Raw genomic sequence first — 17120 nt, forward strand, 5'->3', positions numbered from 1 at the left:
TTGTTTTCCAGCATGACTGCTTTATAATGATGCACTCGGTACAGACAGATAAACAGGTGGCTTTAATATTTTGCTTGGGATCATGTTTGATTTTAAGTCTGATCATGTGCTGAGTAAATATTGTACAAACACAGAGCTTAGGGACAGAAAGCCCTGAAGCTACAGTACCAAAGCACCCCCTAGTGACAGGTGTGGGATTTTATGCAATATTACCAAACACAAGATTCTCTGTCCCTTAACTTTACAAATGAAATGTGAACATATTCATTTCACGTATGTAAACACTTTATTCCTCCGCAAAATAATTAAAAATTAAATTAGCATTTTAAATAAAGATTTTGACATAAATTACACTTTTCTGACAGAAAAATTCCAATGTGATTCAATTCTTTATCTTCAACCTCAACAATAAATACAAATAAATTATATTTCACTTTTGTCGAGAGTTTTGAGGCTTCATGGGGTTCTTGGTGGACGCCGAGGAATTCTGCTGTTGATCCACCATGAGCAGGATGCTGTCTGACAGTTCTTTAATGTCGCTGTGTGTGTCGGGATGTTCAGCCAAAGCCCGCAGAAGTTCAGTCACACCCTCCTTCTCCATCATGCTCCTGTAATCTGAAGCTAGAGGATAGAGAGAAGACGTTAGCATAACATGTGAGAGGATTGGCAGATTGAGCACGCTTACACTCAAATCTTAATACTCCAGAGAAGTCTGCATTCATCTATTGAATATTACATATGGTGCACATGTGTTGTATATTTAAATGATGAAATACAGTAAAGCGCAGCCACTATTTTAAACATTGTTTAATCTATAGATTATTTTCTAGTTTGCAAGTAAAAAATGTCCACGACCAAGTTTCTCAAAAGGTGATGTCTTATTATCATTGCAGCTCCAGTACTGTAACACATTATGTATGACACATGTATCTAAATGTGCCGACCCCTATGAATCCAGCCCTGTAAATCCTAGTTGTTAATCTCCCCCTAAATACCCCCTCAGAAGGGTGTTTGTGTCTTACTATTCTGACCGCAGACCAGATGTATGGCCCACACTGCCCACAGCTGCACCCCCGAGGGCTGCCAAGTCTGAAGCAGAGGGCAAAATGGACGGAACGACCTGAAATGTGGAAACAAGGAGATAAAGCACAGGGATAAAACCTTTTTTCTTGTTTTGTTTTATGCTTTAATAACTGGAATGTTTATTTTCTTTGGCATCGATGGTAAGGGGGAATGTAAACGGTGTCAGTCATAGAAATGTGTTGTTAATAGATTTTAAAAGGCACTCTTGTGATGGTCTGTGAGGCAAATTCCAGATTCCCTTCTAAAAAACCACTAAATCAGCAACCAAATGGAATGGTAGAGTGTCGAGAGAATGTAGGATGTCTTATTGATGGGAAACGACAACAAAAAGTGTTATGCAACATGTAGGTTGATGTTAAATAGAATAGACAGAATGAGGAGATTTAATAAAGGGGCCTTATAATGCTAATTTTCAGGTTTTCTTCAGCTTCGCAGCCCCAACCCTCTGGAACTCCCTCCCCCTTGAAATCAGGACTGCTGACTCTGTGGATATTTTTTAAAAAAGCACTCAAAACACATCTGTTTGTCAGTTAGCTCTCTCCTCTTCCTTTTTTATTGATCAATCTTTGTTTATTTCGTTTTTTTATCTTCTTATTTTCTCCCTGTTGTTCGACCGTTTTCTTTGTGTGTCCTCCACGGCCCCTCGTTCTATTGTAAAGCGTCCTTTGGTTTCTTGAAAGGCGCTATATGAATTGAAGTTATAATTATTTCACATTTGTATTTAGTGTCTCTACTGTGACATGTCTCCATGCTTTAATGTTCAAAAAGCTCTTTATTTCTCTCATACTGCCTGTGCTGCAGCACCTCTTTTCCCCCTCTGTCTGAAACCAGAGCCCAGTCTGCTCTGATTGGTTAGCTGACCGGCTCTGTTGTGATTGGTCAACCACTAAGAGATGTCCCGCCCCTTAGCGTAACAAGTACTATGTGTTGAAGCGCTAAGCCAGGGGTCTGCAACCTTTTTGACCAAAAGAGTGATTTTGCCCCCTTTTCCACCAATTTATTTTGTCTGGAGCCGCAAAACATATTTGATAGCTTGATAGCTTATAAAGTTGTATATATTGTATTGTATTGTAGGGAACCCTAGGATGTTAGCCTTTGCAGACCATTTATAGGCACATAAACGTATATAACAGACTACAGGAAGGGGTTAACATCAAAGAAAGCATCCTTTAAAGACTCCACTTTTAAAAAGCTTCTGTTTCGTCACCTGTAAGAGACCATTTCCCTCTCGAGTTGGTTCCATGTCATTATCGATTCATGCTGGAACAAAAGAAAATACACTTTTAAACAAGAGCCAAATGGGAAATGTAGACTAGCACCTATAACGCTCCTCTCTCACACACACCAGCTGCTTCACGGTTTTGCTGTGGAGCTCGTCGCCCAGGGTCCAGGCCTCAGGTCTGGAGGCGAGCTGTGCCAGAGTCCCCCCCGCAAAGTATCGGACCCCCACCTCCACCTCAGAGTCCTGCAGCAGGCTGAGGATGTGCTCCAACATGCCCTTCTCCATCAGGTCCCCCTGTAAACCCTCCACCTCGGCTATGTTGTTCTGCAACAGAGAGAGACAAACCATGACGGCAATTATAATATGTCAGATTGCCAACACATGGAGTTCATTTTAATCATATTTCTCAAATGATTTTAAACATTTCTGAGCAATATGTAAATATTTGAAAGAACTCTCAAATTCAGCTGCTGCCTGATTATTACATCCTGAATGTGGGAACGATTGCAAAAAGCTGTAAACAACTTTTGTTTTATAACATGGTACATTTCTGCATTCAAATGTCTAAAAACAGAAACTCATGTTGTACATTTTGTTGAGTTTTGTACTTACAATCATCCCAAAGGTTTTGAACTTTCTTTAAACCCAGAGAAATCCCTTATTAATTTAAAGGTTACATTTTGTTTCATTGGTTGACCTGTAACATGTGTAAGCTAGGCTAAGCTAAGCTTATCAAAAATTAACATTTAACTAACTTTATCATACTTTGAAATTGTACTTCACAAAACCACACACACACACACACACACACACACACACACACACACACACACACACACACACACACACACACACACACACACACACACACACACACACACACACACACACACACACACACACACACACACACACACACACACACACACACACACACACACACACACACACACACACACACACACACACACACACACACACTCACCAGAAGGCCAAGAACTTTTTGCTGAATGGAGGGTTCAGTGTAGTAGGTCTGGAACACAAAAAGGGACAGCATGAAAAGATGGTGTGTGTGTGTGTGTGTGTGTGTGTGTGTGTGTGTGTGTGTGTGTGTGTGTGTGTGTGTGTGTGTGTGTGTGTGTGTGTGTGTGTGTGTGTGTGTGTGTGTGTGTGTGTGTGTGTGTGTGTGCCTGCGTGTTGGTGGGTGGGTGGGTGGGTGCATTTGAGCATTAACATGTATTTCTGGGGCCCTTGTACCTCAAGAACCTCCTCATACAGCCCCAGGCCCTGGCACTCGATAAAATTGCGAGCAGCGGTGGGCATCTCGTCCGTGAGGTTCCACAGAGCGCTGAGGGCGAACTTCAGAGTGGAGTCCATCGCTCCCGCCATGGCTTTCTGCTGCACTATAGCCAGCAGCTGCTGTGGGATGGAGGAAATGAGCGGAGAGAACATGAGACGGAGTGGAGCGATAGAAAGACACATTTAAAAGCTAAAAAGGGGAAAAACAGAATGCTTTGGAGGCAACATCTTGTGGTGGTATTGACCTAAACAACATATCAACAAGTGGACATAAACTAATCAAGATAAAAAGAGGATCATCAAGGGAACATTTTATTTGTGGTATTTCTCTAAATAAGAAACCACATGTATTATAACCTGGAAAAACACCAAAGTCAAAGAGAAAGGTTTTTATTTTGTTTTTTTTCCTCCTTTTTTTCTATTTCTTTCTTTAGATTGTTTGGATTTATGGATTGTTATTTAGTTATTCGATGTTTTTTTTTTTAATTGTATCTCATTTCATTATGTATGCCCTATAACCAACTAATATCTTAAAATGCAAATAAAAAAACAACAACAATGGACATACAATAAGCGATAAATAAAGTATAGAGAGGCTTGATTACACGTAATTGAACAGTGGGGTAACGTCAAACCGTGAGTGCATAGAGCAATGAGGTGACAGTGAGCAAATGAGTACATGGTAGGTCATGGAAAATAGAGCGGGTGAGAAAGACAGAAAGGGGGAGACTAGAAATACACTCGTGCATATCAAGTGCTAAGCTGGGGACCTTGTTAAAGTGCGCAAGTGTTAATATACCTTCATAATAAAGACGTCCTTGCCGAGTTTAGCAGTCTCCTCTGTGGACAACTGTAAATAAAACCAATCAATTAATTGAATTCTATATTTTCCTAAATGTCACAGTAGAACATATTTATCACACAGGGACTAAATGAAAGCTGGCTGTTTGAACTATTTACGCAGAAGTACAGGTGGTGGCTGAGCACAGGGCTCTTAACAGCTGCTATACTTTTTCCCTGCAGCACACTAATGCACAGTAAGTGAGCAGTGTCTTGACCTTGGCCACCAGAATGGAGATGACAGCCACCGCCATCCTCTGAAGGGTGGGATCCTCGTGGCTTCGCAACCAGTTAATCACCAGCGTGACCGCAAAATACCTGAGCCATGATCACATTGTGGACATAAGGAACAGAGTATTACAAACATATGGGCAGACATTTGAGTTCAAGTCTTCATTTTTACATCTGGAGGAACTATTTCTTTTGGCAATTAGATTTCAAGACAAAATATATTTTAGCTGGAAAAACAATACAGTGCCATTCTTTGAGAGCGCTGATTATCTTGTGGGCTCATGAACTAACTTGTCAAAAGGGATGTCCTGAAGGATGTAGTCACTGCAGAGCGCCAGCAGACAGTTCTTTTGCACCTGGAGGAATGGAAACCACATGGGTGTAAGAAAATATGAAGAAGAATTAGGCATTATGAAGTAACTCAATACTGTCTGAAGGTTAAGGAATGGACAATCAATCCAAAATAAACCTCTATGCTGATGATACTATAATTTATATAGATGCTCCCTCCATGGTAAAGGATTTGCATAACTTCACACTGCAATTCAGTTATTACACAATAACTATGCTAAGTTTAAAATGGGGTTTAAATGCTCAGGAAATTAAAGAGGCCCTGTTGTGCTTCTTGGGGTGTCCCGTTTCCTGTAGTCTGTTTTCCTAGGATAAGGGTTCTGAAGGATCTGGGGAAGAATGTATTGTTCTACGTTGCACCATGGGAATTGAAAATGAAGAGACTTATCTAGAATCATATGTATGTTTAAGAAAATGATAAGGAATGTGTTGATAGAGGCGTATGATTGCTTTTTTGACAGAGGTATGGCTGCTATCAAAAAGGGTTGAAATGAAGGCTATAAAAAATAGGGAGTTGTAACAAAATGCAGCAAATCTAAGGTCCCAATATGGTGAAGGACAGTTACCTGCTAGCAAGAGAGACATACAGTGCCACAAACTACAAAATATGAAAATGGGCCTGTAATGTGAAACACTGAGCATGTCCTCTGACCTGTTGATGGCTGGGGAAGCTCTCCATGGCGATCAGCAGCTGGGTGACGGTGGAGGTGAGCAGGCAGACAGGCATGGCCTCTGCCAGGTCCTGAGCGGTCAGATTAAAGACGCACGCTGTGGCCACCAGGTGGATGTGCAGGGAGGTGGGGTGGCTCTGCATCCCCTCTAGAACCAGCTACAGGAAACAAGAAGTGCATTACAACTCATGTGCTTCAGAGTAAGATGGAAAGGGCTGAATGTGGGGTTGAGGCAGGGGGGCTTTTGACGTGTGCTCTTCTTCGCCTTTGCAGCTAGAATTTGGGTGTCAGTTTTGTGGACAGTGATGGGACAGCGCGTCTCTCTGACCCTCCCACCTCTTAAAACTCACCCAGACAGCTGTGATGCTGCATTGTTCTATTTTACTAGACACAACCTCCTCTTTGCGAGCACGACTAAAATACAGTAATTACTATGTCAGGTCAGAGGACATCTTGACTTTAGCTGTACAGTTTCTTCCCATTTAGCTGAAAAGAACAGATGGAAAATACTAGCCTCTTTACAAAGGAGAATGAGGTAGAAAGACTTTCAAATTCAAATGTCTGATCTGTAAAAAGAAAATGATGCTTTGAAGATATTGTTCCAGCACAATGATATGCGTAGTACCTTTAGCATATCAGGCCGAGGTTTGTCAATGTCAGTGGTTAGATTGTAGAGGTGGAGGAGGGCCTCTCGTATGAAACACTCGCGGTCTCTGTACCTCCGCAGGGCCTCGCACACCTGGTTCTCATTTGCCTCTCCGGTTACCTGAACAAAAACAGCAGCACATCAGCATTTTAGAGACAGGAAATGCAGCAGGCATATACAAACAGCCTCAAGTCAAAGGATAATGAGAAACATATGCGAGACTCCAGCTTAAGTGTCTGCCCATAACATGCTCCGACGTCAACTCTATGACCGATCCTAGCACTAGCGCCTTACTTTTAAGTTTCTCTGTGAAGTCAGGATTTCACAGGAGCTAGCCCCGGTGGCTAGCAGGCCCAAGAACACCAGTCCACCTCTGGCCTCCACAAACGCTCTGACTGATGCTTCATTGGTCCTCTTCCGTCCAGAGATATCTAGGGATACAAGTGAAGGAAGGACCTGAGCACTCCCCTCCAGAAGCTGCCGCACCATCTCCTCCCCGTCTTTCCCGTCACTGTCATCCACAGCAAAGTGGTCCTCTGAAAAGTCTAGATGCCTGAGGGTGTGAAGTTGACTGAGGACAGAGAGACACCTGATAGGAGACATATCCAGCTGCTGCAGCTTGTGGCCGATGAAAGATCTCAGCGTGTTCTTGCAATGGAGGAGTGCAGTAAGCTTCGACACGGCGCTGCAGGAGATGTCCAGGCTCTCCAGCTGAGGGAGAGAGCAGATATCCTCCAGGACAGCATCAGTCAGGTCTGTGTTGGCCATATTGAGCGTCCTCAAGCCCTGCAGGGAGCTGAAGCCAACTCCATCCTCCACCAGGGACTCCCAGTCCACATGTAGCCCAGTGAGGCACAACCTCCGCAGGCTTGATCTGCACTCCGGGTTGGAGGCCAGGCCCGAGACGATGTTAGCCCCTGTGAGGCCGCCGGAGGTCCAGGCGGCGTCTAGTTCCTGGAGCCTGTGAGGGCAGAGGGCCAGGCGGAAAGCTTCTGCAGACACCGTACAGCGGCGGATTGATGCTCTGCGCAGGCGGAGCTCTTTGCAGTTTTGGAAAATCCCAACAGTTGTGTCGTTCAGTATCCCTTGTAGGGAAAAGTAGCATCAGTTCAGCCTCATTGGTGTTGATGGAATACACTTTTTCCATCATTTCAGCTTGGCATATGGTACATTGTAAACTCATAAATCATATGATGATGGGTTGACTTAAATTAAGCCCCAAGCTTCAAGCTTCAGGTTTCAGGCTCGAAAATGACATTCCCAGAACAAATGACCATAGCTTCACTTCTAAAAGGAGAAAATTCATAATCTTTTTTCTCAAAGCAATGATAAACCTGTGAGTTGGATGTAGAAAAGTCAGAATCAATATAGATTTTTTTTTATTTTAAAGTAAATTCAGATTGAATTTAGTAAAACATTTTTAATTATTGTGTCTGTCCAAAAAAAGAACATTACTTGAAAACCACCCTTGATGGGATCGTAGACTAAAAGCTTTAGGAATCCAAACTATAACATATAATAAGTACCCTGTATCAAGATTGATGCAAAACAAGTTACATTTGACTTTTATAGAGAGATTTAGCACAAAAGAAACACTTCTGGGGTCATTTCGGTGGATTTGGCCTATCTCTGGCCCCCCTTGGTCGATGTTGATGATTGACACCTCTTTTTAACCGCTAGAGCCAATGGAATCGAGGGGAAGTTCCACATACACACACACGTTACCAAATAAGGAGTGAGAGTGACGCGTAGCCAAAACAGGAAGCTGTCATACACTCTGGAAGCTATTATTAGCAGCTAATATTAAAACTCCGTTTTTGACATAAAAATTGAATTATGGATTATCAATATTTTTTTCAAAGTCAGACATATTGGATTGACCTATGGATTAACCTTCAGCCGCGTTTTTTTCGTTTTAATGCCATTGAACACAACTTTTGATCAGAATAACAGCTAAAGGTGAGCATATCTCGTGTTTTGCTCCCTAAAGCTACGTCGTGTGTTGTCTGTATTTGCTTCCCCTGTCGCGAGTTCTTATCGCTCAGTGATTATACTTATATTTCTATAATCTGTGGAATCTCAGCATGTTAGCTAAGCTTGTTTGTGCAGATCAATAAGTATATCGATCGATTTATGCCTAGAGTTTTGTGCTAAGTGCGTTAGCATGTTTTCGCTCAGGGCTCATTTAGACCCTTCTTGTGAGACTTGTGTTTTGTTTCGGTAAAAATGGTTCGTATCATCATTTACCTGAGTTTCTTCCCGTTAGGAGGATATGACACATTCATAGTTTTTTAAATATTAAGAAGCCCTGAGACAGTGTTGGAAAAAAAAAAAAGCCCCGCCGGCGGGGTCTTTGGGGCTTATACTGCTATTTTCAAATGACATTGGTCTTTAGTTGTTTGCCTTGAAAATTCTGAGATCCAGAGGACATTTATTTTTTGTTCTTCTTTTCTTTTAACATTAACAACAAACTAACTGACATTTAAAAATATATATTTCTCAATAATTGTAAATATGTTTTATATTATTTTTTACAAATTGTATTTCATATTGGGTCAATAATTTCCCATATCCCATTTTATTTTCAATTCTTCTTTTTTGTAATAAAAATATCTCATTATAAACTTTAATAATAGTTAAAAATTACAAATAAATACTTTAAAATATAGTTTCTCACTCAGTGCTCTGTTTTCTTCAAGTATGCATTATAATTTAAATTGAAAATGAGAAGAAGTCCCGGTTTCCACCGCAACAGACATTGATATAAATGTGTTTTTTGACCGACTTGACATTTACATACATTTCTAAAATCTTAATATAATATCAATAAGACTCAAAAATATGACATCCTCATGAAGCTCAGAAATAATATCTCTATATATTTGATCACTTATATGACTTACTGCCAACTATCCAACTACTTGAAAAGACAGAAGATTAGTTATTTTGGTCACACAGCGCTCTGTATACCTGAAAGGCCAGAATGTGCTTTTCACAGTATATTAGGACTCAAATAAACTGCATGAATGGTGTTGGTAATAAAGTGTCATGTCCCCCACATAGGACAAAAATGTCTCCAACTGAAGACCTAAGTCACATTTTGGTGAAGTAAGATCATTTCGCCCTTTTTTACCACTTGTAACAGAACTTCTCTCCTTTCGTAGAAGCAGTTGTTGATATTGATGTTGTCAGATCCTTTTTCTATCCTCCTGACCTACCTTTAGTCGCCATATTGCGCAGTAACTGGTCTGCCATCTCCTTTGGGAACACCGGGGCCAAGCTGAGGCCCAGGGAGCCGTCTGCTCTCCTGCTGCACAGAGCCTCCAGGCTGCTGCACACCTGAGCTAAGCAGAGGTCGCACAGGGCCTGGGGGCCGTCGGCATCCTGCAATGGAGTGGCGGGTGATCAGAAACTAGGTCATCACAAATCCTTACAAAGGTATGAGTGCAGTGACAAAATGCAGACAAATTACTGAAAAAACAAACATATTATATATTTAAAAAATACATTTAGGTGAAACGGTCATTTAAAAGTGGATTTTTGAATAGTACTACATCGTAAAGGGTGTAAAATATCTATGTACAATTACTCAGATCAAACTCAAAACCCGATCATGCCCCTCCCTCTCACTGTCTAAGTGAACGGTGACTGTAAAAACTACACTGCGCATGCTCAGAGTATTGTCCTATTTAATGTGTGTGGCAACCAAATTATGACCATAGGGGCACTGAGCTGCCATCCCCACGATACGTCATCTCACATAATTCATAGCTGATTGGCTGTAAGTACGTGTGCCGCGAAAAGTGTGGTGTATGAAGAGGAGACGAGAGACACGTCATAAAACCCGGAAGTAAACTGCGCATGGGTTCCCTGGGTTGCGTTCGGATAGTTTAAAAATCAGCTCCTAAGTTCTAACCCTATCTCCTAGTCCTTGACCTCTGAGTGAAACGTCACGGGGTTAAGGGATAGTGGATAGGAGAATTCAAAAGGACTTAGGAGAAGAGACTGTGGTACTTTAGAGAATCCGAATGCACTTTCACTATCCGACGTGTTTATGATGCGCCAGCGGACGTCATTGTGTGCGTCTGCTACTGTGGGGAAACTATGGAAACTACAGTTTTCTATACAACGGACTACAACATGGATGTTTAATAAGAACGACGGACTCATCTAGAGACTCTGCACCGTGCTCTGATGCTGTTGATTTATGCTTTATGAACAACAGAGAAACATATTCTTCATGACCAAAATTGGAATTGAAATAAAAAATGAAAGTAAAACTTATGCTCGTCACCCTCTCCCTCCAGTCCACATTAATACAAATGATCCCAATACGTATGATTGTATGAACTATGAAAATATCTTAAAATCAACACAAATGTATTTATTATAAACGTTAGTCTTTAACACCTATCACTGTGTATATCAGCATTCAAACATCTTTTAAAAGTTGAACAAACCCCACACAGCTCAGTGAAATGTTGACTTTATTTGATCATTTCAGTAAAAATTAACATTCATATTTCTCTCTTTGATTATAATACTGATGAACTTTCAAAACAAAGCACTTTGGCAACTTACCACATACGTTTTAAAATGCTTAATAAGCACCGTAACTTTCATGATATAATTTCTCCGTCATAATCGTTTGTGTCCGTGAACGGCCGACTGTTGTGTGACGTCAAATTTTGCAGCTGCAAGGCATTGTGGGGCAGCATTTTCTCCTCTCCCTTCGGTTAGGGAGGTCCAGTGGTTCCTAAGCTAAAGGAGGTTATAAAGGAAGTTTGAAACCTTCTTTCCTATCATTCTAGAGAATTCGAACGGCCACTGAGGGACTTCCGGGTCATTTCACTCGGTTAGGAAGGTTCCTAAGCTAAATGGACTATTCGAACGCAACCCTGGTTATGGCTAGAAAGGATCCGTCTTGTGTAAATATGACGTCACGTTCTCGTTGTAACTCCCGTTGGAGCGGCTCGGAAACACATCTGCAGCAGTAACATGCAACATACACATTAATGCAGCAGCAATATTAATAGAGAAACATCAGACATAATAGTAAAACACTGAAAGGGAACATTTTATTGCACCAGGAGCTATCTTGGGACTTTTACTGCGACAACGTGGACTTGCCTGTGAATAAAAAATAAACCAGTGTTGGTGATCTACAGTGTTGTCATTCTTCTTTGAACAGCAAGACCGCTAACACCCTATTTCAACAATCACACTCCCTGTAATTGACATAATTAATAGATAGTTTAGCTTCTCACCATCATTTGATGTGGCCCACTGATGTTAACGATCGTAACTGAAAGGCTGCCTTCCAAACATAAACACTCAGCCACGTGACTTGCAAACTCTCGCGAGAGTTTTACACTAGACGGATCCTTTCTAGCCATAACCGGGTTCCCTCCACAAAAAAGCAATGAGATTTCTCCATAGGATTTTAGAAAATAGCTCAAAATAAGATCTGTGGGAAACGTACCCGTTAGATAAATGCACGTTTTGTTCAGCCGGATAATACCCACATGTCTACCCTACTTTTATAATTTTCGAATCATAAAGCTATTGATTAGATTTATGATATGCTTTTGAAACTACAAGAAGATAAGGAGGACTTTTACAAAAAAGTAATAGATATTTTTGTCCAGAAGGATGGGCGAATGGACTTCATATTCAAGTCAAGGTAAGACCGCAATTTTATTGAGAATGGGATCTTACTAAGAGAGAACAATTCAATATTTAAATGATAAAATTACATTTGTTGGGTATCCTTTTGTTGAACTGTCTGTTTAAAATTAATCGAAGCATCAGACAAAAAAAGCTTTTGAAAATAATATTATATTTTGATTTAGGCCACTTTTGTACATATAAAAAGGCCATTGGTTACTGTACATTAAAAACAATTGTGAAGGACATTTTTGCCCTGACAGTTGTCTCTCAGGCTTCTTTCTTAGGGGCTCAACAGATCCCCACTGACACAGGATCTCTAACGCTGCCGGAGTCTAATTTTATCCGCAACACTACACAAGTAAAGCGCATTTAAACCACCTAATCCTGCCGGTCTCTGTAGGGCACAGTGGACAAAAGCAATATGTTCCCACCCACGGGGCGGTATATGGGCTAAAAACGTTTGTCAACGGCACATTCGGTTCAAAACAGTAACGTTGTCAACATTTAACAGCAGCGGACGGGGTCCGCTGGGTCTGTGTCCGCGGGGTCCGGGGTTATATATACAGTCTATGGGTCAAACTCACCATGGTTGAGAAGAAAGCAGTCGACAGGAAACTTAAAACAATTATTATAATAATTACGGTAACACGACGTTCAGCAACATTTCAAATTAAAGGACGTCTTTATGCACATTTCTTTCAATTCGACGAAAGTTATTAAATCTTAAGTTTTGTTTACAGTCGCTGCTGCTGTCCGCCGAGTACACTACCAACTGTCACAAGTTGACCGGCTCCTATTGGTCAATACGCGTGACGTCACCGGGCTCTTCTTCTACTTCTTCTTCTTCTTGAGGGGCTTGTTTCAGGACATGTTAGCGTGTTTTCATTCGTGCTAATACAGTTTTAATCAGTATTTACTTGACTCTTAACTGTATATATATATCTATATATGTGAACATGTAAAAAGAAGTTCTTTGTACATGTTCACAGACATCGGTGGAATGTAACTCAGTACATATATAGGGTGACCAGGTCCTAACAAACCAAATGTGGGACAAGGAGTATGTTTGTGTAGGACAATGTGGGACACCCTCTCAACAGCACCCCGGAAAAAAAATCTCAATTTCTATTAATTCTGTTTCATTTGGTTTATTCAACAGCATCCAATAAACAATGACAGAAAGTGAAGTCAAAATGCAGTAACAATTTAGTATCTTGATAAAGAAAAGTAAACTAAGGCTAACCAAGGCAGCAGGCATTATTCACTTCAAGTGTTTAGAAATGCATCTTCCTAAAACTGGCCAGGAGGGAACAAAAACACAATACATAAAAGAAAATAGCTTTCAGTTTTGTCCATCACAGCAACAAAAGGTGGGCCCCCCCCCACAGTATGTGGGCTATTTTGTCACCTAGAACCACTGGTGTCTTTAACTCTGTCAAACAACTCTCCACAGAGGCAGGGGCAAGCACATCTGTTATTATGGACGCTGCTTTTGTACGACCACATGACATTTTTTACTATCTCAGATTCTGGAAAAATGGTCGGCGCTAGCTTGTTACCACAGTCATTTGACCTGTATGATTGGGAGTGTTGCACTGTATGGTAAACACTTGTTATTTCTGCTGCTGTTACCTTGTCTGAGTGGCCATCATGTTCTGGTTTGAGTAGGAATATCTCCATAGAGTGGGATGTCTCTTTTTGAGCGACACGTTTCTTGTGAGAATCGCATTCTCTGTGTCTTTTGACGTCGTATTCACCGCGATGTGAAATTGAAAAATTATTCAATTAATCTGCACTGGCTTCACCCACGGGTAAGTGTCTTCCCAGTCTTTGTAGTATGTGCATCTTCTTTTCTTCTTAGCTGTAGTTTCAGTTTCCTCCATTTTCCATAACCTGCTGCGTCGCCTGCGTTATTGGCTGACTTTCGTTGTTGTTGTTTGGCGGGGCCGCGGCGGGGTGTGTGTGAGTGAGTTACTCTCATTGGTTAACACTTGACCAGCACCCGCTGTGTGTTACAGTTTGATCTTTTTACATGTATGCTATGCTGACATCATCAACACCATCCTAGAGGCAGCATAGCCTACTTTATTCTTATCTGACAGCATTAGTTACTTGTTTATTGTTTAGCTAACAATTTGTCATACCCTTTCTGTCCTGTGAAAACAATCTATCTCCAGATTTGGTGATATATAATTGTAGTTTCTCAAATAAACAAAAAATATTTAGAGTTCCTTTATGAGTTGGGAACCTTGTCCCACTTTTTAAATAAAATAAACTATTGAAAACCCTCTTGGATTAGCTGAAAAATGCATCGCCACTAAGCCAAAAACAGGGCTGTTTTCTGAGAAACTCTCAGAAAACTCTTTAATAATTTAATTAAAGTCATAATTGGACTTTATAAAGTTAATATGGGATTCTCTTAAGACAGCAACAATACAAACATATGATTTTAGCTAAAAACACCCGCAGTATTGCAGTAATGTCATTCCAAAAACATCATACATTTTGAAAACACACACTTGGACCTTTTTTTCTGTAATAATTAGGCCTACTTCTACATTTAATACTGAAAACACATTTTTCTAATAATACTGACCTACTTTCACTCAAGTGATGTTCTGAATGCAGGACTTTTACTTCTGTCTGAATATTTCTTCCTCTACTGCATAAAGTCAGTATATCTTTCAAAGGGCAAAGCAGTGTACCTGCAATAACTGTGAAGGTGCAGGCGGCAATAGACTTGTTTAGCCACAAGGAGGGGCTCAGAGAGAGAGAGAGAGAGAGTAACTTTATTATTTTATGTTAGTTGTAGTCAAATGTCAAATTCAATACTAAATAATGAGTCCCTAAATACCTAAATAAATGTTGTCTCATTAGTCAACATTTATGGTACACTAATGAAGTGCAGAAAGACATTACCTTGCCGAAATACATATCAACTGTTACATGTGGGGAATAATATAGCATAGGTTAAAAATAAAAAGAGAATCAGCAAACTTGTCCATAAGTAATGACTACATTGGCTCCTTACTCTGGAATCCCGACTATTAGGGCTTGCCAAAGTTTCAAGGGGCGCAGCAAGGCCTTCTAGATTTTTAGAGGTGTAGGACTTTTAAAAAAATACATTAGCCTAGATCTCAGCATTTGATACATGTCTGTGAATATTTTTTTATAATTTGGATTCTTTGGAAAGTTCAGATTATCATTTAAGATATGAACTTTAAAAAAAACAGCTAAATAAACATCAGGAAAAGTGCCATGGAGAAGGAAGAAAAAGAAAATACAGACTAAAAATAGCTCTTAAGTTGTTCTGTACTATTTTTACTGTGCATGGAGTATTCTATGATGTGAAATATTGACTACATATGTCACTAGGTCAGTTGTTGTCAATTAACTCAATGGTGGGAAAGGAGTCCCATGAGAAAAAAGGTTGGGAACACCGGCTCTAGACTACACAATGGTCAGGCTTGTTAAATGGGTTGCAGATAAAGATTTCCATGCATGGATCGAATTATCCCAAAATGTATTTTTCAGCTTCCCTCAACAGCTTCCTCCGAACACATGTTCTTCTACATATAATGTATTTAAAATTAAGCGACCTCTATATACACCCGACCACCATGGAGACACACGTTTCCAATCACGCATACAAACACATGTTCTCATACATGCCCCATGCACAGGCAATAACACTTCTACATTATGTCCTCATAAGCAAATCTGTCCTCCCACATGCTGAAGTGTCTCCCCACGCAGAGAATCCCCATGCATCAAAGCCTGAGCTTCCTCCTCAATCCAAAACATTTAGCTGAAGGGCGTTATATTTTTTTCTGCAAAGCCCCTCTGCATATTGTCCTCGTAACCAAATAAACACAGCTGCCAAAAAGCCCTCGCATTGCCACAGGAGACACCCCATATACGGAGCAAACAAAAGAGCAAATTGAATATGCTTAAACTACTGGATTGCCAGAATCAGTCAGTCATTAGATTAGAGCTGATGGGAAACAGCTTTGCGAGTAAGTAGACTTTGATAAATTGAAGTTGAACAAGGCTGTGTGTGGAAGAGAGACATTTATTTCATCATCTCCTATAAGCCTGACAGCTAGACTGATTGGAAATGTCTTCACCACTCTTGCTGATTCACAGTCAATCCGGTTCGGTTATTTATTTGTAGTGAAACTTTATATTAGGAGGAGATATTTTTTTCTTTCCGAACTTCAGAGGAAGAAGGCAGGGCCAAGCCTTCCCTCTGCTCCAACTACAGAGAAAGTCACACCATCAGCCTCCCTCTTTCTGTACACGGACCACCCTCCACTGTTCTCCTAGTGGACGGTGTTTGCCCGTGCCGTAGCAGGCCTTCATTCTAAATGAAAGCAAAGACAGACGGAGAGTGAGAGGAGGAGAATGGAGAGCATGAACCTGCGTATGAATCAAAACTGAGACACCAAGGCTGGGTATAATACCTGCAATTTCTGGACTGAACTCATTGATACAGGTAAGATTTTTTTTTATCTGTGATCAGGCTACTTAGGAAATTAACTTTTGTTTCATTTTTAAGCTTTGGAAAACTTTTCACACTGTTAAATCTGCATATTTCCACATCATCACTATGAGAAAAACCTCTCAATTTAATAATTTTAGCAAAGTTAATACAGGAAAAATTAGTTTCAGTTTAAATTAAAGTCCTAGACATCCATTAATCTGTGGAGTAATGGTACATTGCTGAAGTTAAAGTATCCATCTAAGCTATTTTAAGTAACTTATATTTGTTTTTTAAATTCTGTATAAATCTGGTGTTTGTTAACCATCATTGTTGGTGCATCATGTCTCTTAGCAGACGGACCCAATCAGTGGCACCATCAGAATAAGTTGTGGGTTAATTGGCACAGTTCATAGAATCCGCTGGCCAGAAGCAAAAGCCACAACAAAGTTAGACTGGAAAATGTGGGGCTTTTTGATGTATGGTTAAATAAAGTTGGAGGGAAATTGGGGGGGGGGGGGGGGGGGGGAGTACATGGGGGGAGTACATGTTGTGTTCCAAGGGATTTTGAAGGGTTTTAGCATGAGATAAATCTTTTAATTGGGGGGCTTAGCGGTAGGCAATGAG

At 40.6% G+C, this 17120-nt stretch overlaps 2 protein-coding genes across 11 annotated transcripts in view; one reads left to right on the forward strand and one right to left on the reverse strand.

The window, feature by feature from the left end:
• On the reverse strand, window positions 1-14111 carry LOC307018007 (protein zyg-11 homolog). Of its 8 annotated transcripts, none has more exons than XM_079648026.1 (14): window positions 13646-14111; window positions 9562-9727; window positions 6638-7428; window positions 6323-6463; window positions 5679-5855; window positions 4967-5031; window positions 4663-4762; window positions 4404-4454; window positions 3563-3724; window positions 3291-3338; window positions 2429-2629; window positions 2291-2343; window positions 1023-1120; window positions 1-621 (listed from the first exon to the last, which is right to left on the reverse strand). In XM_079648026.1, the coding sequence occupies exons 1-14, from the start codon at window positions 13691-13693 to the stop codon at window positions 431-433; spliced, it is 2292 nt and encodes a 763-aa protein (XP_079504152.1). In that variant the 5' UTR covers window positions 13694-14111; the 3' UTR covers window positions 1-430. The 8 variants fall into 8 exon arrangements, with proteins under 8 accessions (XP_079504152.1, XP_079504154.1, XP_079504149.1 ...); XM_079648028.1 differs by lacking the exon at window positions 13646-14111 and adding an exon at window positions 12598-12808; XM_079648023.1 differs by lacking the exon at window positions 13646-14111 and adding an exon at window positions 11611-11908 and having other exon boundaries at window positions 3563-3721.
• LOC307018014 (angiopoietin-related protein 1-like) overlaps window positions 11931-17120 on the forward strand; it is a 20931-nt gene continuing 15741 nt past the window's right edge. The window contains exons 1-2 of one of the 3 annotated variants that reach the window (XM_079648044.1): window positions 11948-12026; window positions 16340-16508. The gene's annotated coding sequence lies outside the window, so the exon portion shown is untranslated. Of the gene's footprint in view, window positions 12027-15935; window positions 16509-17120 lie in introns of those variants that run through there. The other 2 variants (XM_079648045.1, XM_079648043.1) reach the window with 2 other exon arrangements.

This window comes from Notothenia rossii (genome assembly GCF_949606895.1).
Source record: "Notothenia rossii genome assembly, chromosome: 9".
In the NCBI taxonomy this organism is placed as follows: Eukaryota; Metazoa; Chordata; class Actinopteri; order Perciformes; family Nototheniidae; genus Notothenia; species Notothenia rossii.